At 39.8% G+C, this 8,502-nt stretch overlaps 1 protein-coding gene across 2 annotated transcripts in view; it reads left to right on the forward strand.

Moving 5' to 3' along the window:
- The first annotated feature begins 7,296 nt into the window (after window positions 1–7,296).
- ZFPM2 (zinc finger protein, FOG family member 2) overlaps window positions 7,297–8,502 on the forward strand; it is a 486,429-nt gene continuing 485,223 nt past the window's right edge. Inside the window, exon 1 of one of the 2 annotated variants that reach the window (XM_054518757.2) lies at window positions 7,297–7,902. In XM_054518757.2, coding sequence (XP_054374732.2) covers window positions 7,863–7,902 — 40 coding nt within the window. In that variant the 5' untranslated portion in view covers window positions 7,297–7,862. The remainder of the gene's footprint in view (window positions 7,903–8,502) is intronic. The other variant, XM_009244022.4, reaches the window with a different exon arrangement.

The following is an 8,502-nucleotide window of genomic DNA, read 5'->3' on the forward strand; positions in this document are numbered from 1 at the left end:
CATACAGCATTTAAGAAACCTGAAATACAACACAGGAAAAAATCAGGGGAATTCCCAAGATGATGATGAAAAGGAAATTTCAGTCACAGAGAGCAAGTAGCACACAGTGGATAACAAGGATAGAGAGCTCCAGGGAGGACACCTCCATTGGGAGAAAGCTTAAACTGGTAGGTTATCTGATGTCTTTGAACGTACTAATATATTTGAATTATTACATTGGCCGAGGATTTGGGGATGAAATAGTAATAGTGCATTAAAAAACCAAGAAAATGACAAAGAAAGTAATTATTAACTCCAGGAAAAACAGAGCTATATCAAAAAAATTAATCATCATATATTATATGGGTTAACTGTTAATAAAAATATAATTATAAACTTCTGATTTGCCCCAAAATTTGGATAAAGTGTCCACTGGGAGGGTATAAAACTGTTATATATGTTCATATTTTCATAGTAGATAGTATAGTCAACAATATCTAAATTAACACTTTTTTAAAAATAGTAAAGTTATTTAGATACCTAGGGCAAACAACAGAAGAATCAGCTAAGAAGAATTGATGAGTATACTTCTGGGAACAGGAATTATTGAGACGTGAGGTAGGACAAGAAATGCCTAACTTTCATTATGAGCTTTGAAAATCTATTTGGCCTTTTAATATATGTACACCTATTTATTTAATAAAAAGTAGTTTTAAAAGGAATATATTAGATTTGATTTTCATTATAAGATAAATTTTTAAAGTGATGTAATTATCCTTTTTAGCTTATTTGAGATTATTCCATTATCAAAATGCCCTAGCATGGTTATTCATAATCCTGCATCTTTAGTTCGCCCTAAATTCACTTCTAATGCATTATTTTAATACACTTTGGCAAGTAGATAATAGCAAAGATAAGTGATTTGATTAAGTCTGTAAACATAGCAAGTGTTCTCAAAATCTGTTTAATTCCTTGTTTTGCACGTAAGAATTTATAGCAAAAGTTATAGATTAGAAAATAAAATTCACCACAGAAGTATAAACATTATTCATGTGAATTATAACAACATTCATAAAATTTATGTGCAAGGTAATCTGTTAGATGGTTATTCAAATGTGACAAAGTAAAGTTGAAAGTAAAATCAAACATCTGGGGCCAGAATATATGTAATCAGGAAGGTTATGGATATGCATGTCAATTGATCATCATGCCCTTGAGGAACTCTGACTTTGAAAATACTAGCTTTTTCCCAAGAGTTAGCCTCAATTGAAGTGAATGTCCAAAATCGGTCATTGATAATGTCTTGATTTATCATTGTTAAAAACTGTAGATTTATCCACTCAACAGTCATAAGAGTTCTTTGTTTTTCAGGATTAGTCAGGAAAAAACAATCAGCAAAAGTGTTTTTATATAACTTTCTCAGAGGAAAGTAGAAAATTTAGTGGGATTGATATTTCTAAATATTCAAATATTCCATCAAGCTGATCAAAGCCATAGACAGTTAGTTTTTGCCTTCATTTAGTCTTTTGGTTTGAGTGTAACAGGAATCAATTAGTGCCAATTTAGGCCAAAAATCATAAAAAAGGAAAGGTGGGAAGGAATTTATTTTAAGGAGGCATCAGTATCTCACTGACATCAAAGACAGAAGTACTGCTGCAGTCCAAGGCAGGGCTGGAACAGGAAATGGTATGCCATCACATGTTCTCGTCTCAACTTCTCTCTCAGGACATTTGTTTTATTTCTTTCTCTATATACTGCCAAACTATCTCTGTTACTCTGTTTATATAGTAATAGCCATACCACAATTCCAGAAGTTTTACTTCTCCTTTAGTCAAGAGACCAGCCCAGGTGAAGAACAGAACTCTTGATATTAATTCTAGATCCCCAAGGAAGGATTGTGATGGGTCATATTTGAGTCAGGTACTCCATTTGGTCCTAGCATCCACTGTCAGAACATGGTGTCGTGTGGTATAAAGATGGCTGCCATCTCCTGTACCTGTGATTCTGTGGAAGAGGATTGGGAATGGCAGGATTCCCCAGAAAAGACAGAGCGATTCTCAACTTTTTTCTTCAATAATTTTGTTAGGACATTCTATGTATCCAGCACTGGGGGCATAATTCTGAAAAAGACAGACATGTTTTTTGCCCTTACAAACCTCACTAATTAATTAGGCATATTGAGACATGGAAGGGGCTGGTGAAAATTAGATTTATATAAAATTAATTTGCCCATGTAATACAATGCAACAAGTAATGTTACGGTGAACAAAAAAGATGTTATGGAAGCAGCTTAGAAGAGGTATCTCACTCAGACCCGGGAGGTTAGTGATGTTTTCCTGTGAAAAACATTTACACTAATTTCTACAAAGAAGCTTCAGGGTTAGCCTGGTCAAGTAGATGAAGATAAAATGTAACAGAAATGACCAAGATTCTAACATTTATGTAGACACATATATAATGTTGATAGATTTAAACCAAAGTAATGTTGAAATGTTGATGAGTGTTTTGGCTTAGATTTCCCCTACATCACACTCTGAGACAAGGTCTAAGACTAAAACATTCTCTGTGTTGACATTGCTTTTAGCAAATTCTTTCCACAAGGATGGCCACTAGCCATTTCAGGTTTGCCTTCTCCCACTGTAGCAATCCTAGCAGAAAAACAGCACATCTTCCTCAGTGGTTTTAGAAAAAAGTTCCAGGACTGACTTTTTAGGAACAATTTGGACCATAGAGCCAATCACTATAGACAGACATATGGAATACTTTAATTGGTCAGGTTTAACTGGGGAAGACCACACTTGAATCACATGACCAGAGAGTGGGAGGAGTAATTCTTCAAAAGTTTTCAAGGCATTATTACCAGTAGAAGAGAGAACGAATGTTAGGCATACAAAATCAACATATGTCTATTAATATTTTGGTGGTTACTTTTAAAATATTTTTCTTCTACTCAGAGGTATTTTGTGGATCATAAAGACTTAGTAGCAAAGAACTTTTTAAAAAGAGAGTTTATCCTATTAGATAAACTTTTATAGGAGTAGTAATTTGGACATAAAGAAATGGGTGCAAAGAGTAAAACTTAAATTATCCACGTTTTAATTTTTTAGTATATCATAAACAGTTACACATAAACATAGCAGTGATTCTAAACCCATATTGATTCACATTTTTTCACATATTTTTGAAAATATGATGAATTCAATAGACCCACTCCTTAGAAAATTATTTGTACATACCAGTTTCTTTCAAGGGATTGATGGTCTCCATGAAGCTCAAGTTAAACCCCTGATCTAGACTGACTGAATGTTTTCAAAGCCCTTAGCTCCTTTGCAAGTAAACAGATAGTCTTTTTCATAGTTATAAAATAGAAATGCCATTTAGATGAATTTGTTGATTTTTATTTTTAAACTGTTGAAATTATAAAGATGCACAAATACTAAACACTATTTTCATACTGCATTCTTGTTCAATTCAGTGTCACAATCTTAAATCAAGGCAGATAAACTGTATTCAATTTCTGGTGAGTATACAAGGGCAAAAAATTAAGTCTTTCTGAAGCTTTTGAATATTGTTTACTCCCATAATAAAGAAGGCAGCTTGCTGCCTAATAAGATGTGGCCTGGGAGGTTGCTTTATCAATTTGTTGATCCCTTGGAGGAAAGAACACATTTTAAAAACAAATCCAAGAGTAAGACATACATGAATGCAATCCATTTACACTGAGAGTACATTTCTGAACTGTGCCAAATAAAGTAAGAATTTTTGTAGAGAAATTTATTCCTTCTACCTTGCTTTCCCTAAATAACATTATAGTCAAGAATTAAATGTATTTATATCTGTAGGAAGTATTTTAGAGTTTCTCTGCCTTTCCTGGAAACACTATTATAAACCACCATAAATTTTTGGAAATGCTAAATTTGTAGGTTTGCCAGATAAAATACAGGATGCTCAGTTAAATTTGAATTTGATATAAGTCACAATTATTTTTTACGATGAATACCTACCAAATATTGCACGGAACATACTTACCCTGAAAACTTATCGTTTATATTTAAATAGACATCTTGTATTTTAATTTGCAAAATCTGGTACTCCTATAAACTTACAACTAATATTTCATTCAGTTGTAAATAAGCACTTGGTTTTGCATATTAATGTAGTTTGGGTACTGGCATCTTATTTTATTTTCCTATGTATGTTTTCTAGCTAAAATGACTATTTAAGAATACAGTAGTACCCCTTATCTGTGGTTTTAGTTACCTGAGGCCCCAAAACAGGTGACTACAGTACAATAAGATATTTTGAGAGAGAGACATAGAAAGAGGAGAGAGACCACATTCATATTACTTTCATTACAATACATTCTTATAATTGTTCTATTTTTAGTTGTTGTTTACCTCTTACTGTGCCTACTATAGAAATTAAACTTTATCATAGGTATTTTGTATAGGAAAAAGCAGTATATATAGGTATTGGTACTATCCGTAGTTTCAGGCATTTACTGAGGGCTTTGGAACATAAGCTCTGGGTATAGAAGGGTACTACTGTATATACAATTTTATTCTCATTGAAGTTGTAATGCAATACTTTGAGCTTCTATTCTGTAGACAGTTTCCATTCACATACCTTTTCACTTCCAAAGAACTTTATGAAAAAAGCTAGACTGAAGTAGATGTTTGTTTCAGATTGATTTCAGATCTTTTTTTTTTAACATTTTAGAAAATATTATTACAAGTTGCATGTTTCCTGTTTTTAAAGTAACTGGCATTTTACATGTAATTTAAAATGATTTGTTTCTTAAAGCAGAAACTTTTCTAAACAAACCATTATGTAGACATTAAATTGGTGAGCCTAGAAATCAATAATTTATTTTTAAGCAAATGAGAAATTATTTTGTGCTTTTATTTATACATTTGCACATTTATAGTTAAATTGTAATTTGCGATACAGAGGGTATTAGTTGTGAATTGTGGTTTTCAGTATCACAGACACATTTGTTGCTGTGGTTTTGCAATATCATTCCCTGATGCTTTTCTCAATTGTGGTTTTCATAATCATTGTTTGATAGTCATGTAGCTGTGGTTTGGGGCTGCTATATCCATTTGGACAGAGATAATTGCTTATAGGTTTTTCCATCTATTTATTTTATAACCTCAGTGAATTAAACTAGAAAAAAAGAAAAACTGAACCTTAAATATCATTAATATTCTCATTAAAAATAATGAGAAAATATAAAATATAATAGTATTATTTTAATTCATTCATATTGACTATATTAATATATATTTATAAATTTAGATAAACTAATATCTATCTCTAATAATGCATTCTGGTTATCAATCTTGCCTTGAATTCTTTGACTTTTGCCCCTTTTAGGTTTTAAACTAAACGTTTAGCTGAGATTTGTTTTTCTTTTGCATTGCATATTTAACCATTTCAAACGCCAAAAGAAACAGTTATGATATTTTAATTCCAATGGGCATTCCTTTTGGGTGACATAAAAATTCAGCCAGTTCTGTAAAAAGATCTTTAAAAACCATAATGTACAATACATCTGATTCTAAGCACACCAATTTAACTGTAATGAATTGAAAATGAAGGAGGTAAAAATCTGTAGTTTCTGTCTGCTTATTTATTCCACAACACAAACATAAATGGCCCTGCTTTTCATGGTACTTTCAGCCTTAATTTGTTGGTTCTTCACAGGAGGGACTTTGTCATTTAGTGCATTTTCCACTGCAGAGGACTATGTATTCTTACAACCTCCTATGGTAATAGTACTAATGGTAACGTAATAAAATTCACAATTTGTCTTCTGCTTTGTATTAAGATTCTCTTGGCCATACCTTTCACAAGGCAACTCTTTACACCTTCCAGAAGATGTCCTGTTGGGGTTATAAATGACACTGATTACAGTGCCTCTTACACACTGAGCATCTTGCATTATGCTCAATCAGCCCAGGCTCTGTGCTGACCCCAGACCCTTTTAGAGTATCCAGTTTGGTGTGGTTCACACAAATAATAGTCAACCAAGCAAACGGGGACACAATTTGAGATCAGAATGGTCCACTTCACAACCTCCTGGGGGAAAAGTCAGCAGTATCTGGGGGACTCATGTGAACTGCAGTGGAGTTTATTAGTAAATACTGATTACATAAAGCAGCTAGTCCCACTGCACTTGGATAGAAGCTGCTTCCAACCCACATGGGAGAATATATTTAATACTTACCGTATATGAAACTGTAAGAAAATAAGCTAACCTCATACAGTTTAACTTGGCCAAAATAATAACTATGCAAATCACCTCAAAATTTGTTCTCCTTTTGGCTTGCAGTTGCCGATATACTATACATACAGTAATTGAATAAGAATGAAACAAAACTTTAGAAGCTAAAGAACCATTAAATAGTTACTGGGTCTTACCTGCTTGGGAAATTATAGCAAGATCAAATCTTTTATTAGTCGATCGGTGCTTCCCTGTGGCAGAAGACTAAGAGAATAGAAAGGTCACGGGGCAGGGTGGGACTACAGAACTTCCCCAGACTTTCCCAAAAAGTTAGTATTTTTATTAGAGATGGTTCGTTTTCCACCTACAGCTAATCAGCTAGCTAACGCTTGCTCCTCCTTTTCAAGATGAGAAAAATATCTGCTTGTCTCCAAATTTGAATATTTTACAATTTAAAATGGAAACTGTGGGTGACAGAACACGTTGAGGATGCGGCTCAGCACCTCATCCACGTGGGCCCAGAGCGGGACGGTCCGTGTCCTCAGCGGTCTCCTGGGAGCCTTGAGAGCAAAGAAATGGTTTTCTGAGAGTCTGGGCAGATGAGCGGACTTAACTGGCCCCAAGACACACAGTTGGCATTTGTGATCATCTGGCTCTCGCTTAGGACTTCGCCAGTGGCCTAACCTTCCTGCCAAGAAGCTGGGAGGGCGGGGGTTGGGGGTGATGGGAGGGGGCGGCATAACCGAAAGCACAAAGTTTAGGGAGAGACTGAGGGTTCTTTGTGCCCCGCTGGACTGGCGAGGCGTGAGAGAGGAGAGTTGGGGTCCCTCAGAGAGGGCTGTTGGAAGAAGTTGCCTGGAAGGAGGGGGGGCGGGGTGCCCTGGCAGCTGCCCAGCGTTGACGCGGTGACAACTGCAGAAGGTGGCTCTCCTCCAAGCCCTCCCCACGCCTCCCCCCCAACTCCCACCCACCCCTGCCCCCATCCCCCACCACCTCCTGGATCCCCCGCACTTCGCCCGACCAAGGCCGGGGCCGTAGTTTGCATCCGGACTGGATTTGGATGCAGCCAATCCTCCTTTGGCTGATGGAATAGTCTCCCCTCCCCACAGCCCCGGCGCGCCCCTCCCTCGCGCGCCTCGCCGCCTCCCGCCGCAGAACAGGAGCTGCGCGGCCCGGAGCGGCGGCGGCGGCGCCGGAGTATCCGTCCCGCACGCCGGGGCGAGGGGCGAGCGAGCGCGCTCCTCCTCCCGCGCCCTGCGCCCCCGCGCTCTCCCTCTCCTCTTTGCTCGCTCTCCCTTCCCTCCCTCCCTCCTCTTCCTTCTTTCTGTTTTCTCTTCTTTTTCCCCTTTTCTCTCTCCCTGACCGTTCGCTTGTACATTCCCATTCTTCCCCCGTCGCTCTCCTCTCTCCCCCTCCCCTCCTCACTGTCACACTCTCTCTGCCCCCGTTTCTCTTCTCTCATTTGCTTGCTCATCTCCGAACGTGAAACCGCGGCTCCCGGAGGAGCCTAGCGCCTGGAGCACCTGGAGTCCGGCCGCCGGCGGCCCGAGCCTGGCCAGCGGCGGCGGCGGCGGCGGCGGGAGCGGCGGGAGCCGAGGGAGCGGCAGCCGCGACCGCGGGCACCGCAGGAGCCCCGGCGGCAGCAGTCGCCGCCGAGATGTCCCGGCGAAAGCAAAGCAAACCCCGGCAGATCAAACGTAAGTTTGCGCGCGGGGCCAGGAGTTGGTGGGATTATTGCCCAGGAGGGGAGTGCCCGGGACGGGAAAGCGGTGGGTGGGTGGCGGGGCTAGGGGAGATCTGCTCCCGGTTCCCTAGATATGTCAAACTTTGCCTGAGCAGTCGAAGGGACAACTAGACAGTCATAGACAGACAGACGGCTAGCCCGAGCCTCGGGCAGGAGCGAGGCTGCGAGGAGCAGCCCATGCTTGCCCCGCTCAGCCCTCGCGCTCCCGGGCTGCTTATTTAATTCCGACCCGCGCACGCTGCGAGTCCCCGGCGCTGTCGTCCAGCCGGAGGGGCAGTCCCGCTGCTTTAGACGCTTATTATTGTTGTTGTCATTGCTATTGTGCGATTGACGTGGGACTACTCTTGGGAACCACTTTTAGCAACCAGGGTAGAAACTTCTCAGAAAAGCTGGGCGGTCGAGACCTCGGGGCGAGGGAGGTAACTTCCCCACGCGGTGGAAAATCAGAGCGTCAGGGTCCCGATCCTGGGCGGTGCCAGAGCCACACCAAACCCGAAGCGAAACAAAAAGTAGGTGCAAAAGTTCGCGCCTCTGCGGCGGGCGGCCGTGCGTC

Source organism: Pongo abelii, chromosome 7 (genome assembly GCF_028885655.2).
Source record: "Pongo abelii isolate AG06213 chromosome 7, NHGRI_mPonAbe1-v2.0_pri, whole genome shotgun sequence".
Lineage (NCBI taxonomy): Eukaryota > Metazoa > Chordata > Mammalia > Primates > Hominidae > Pongo > Pongo abelii.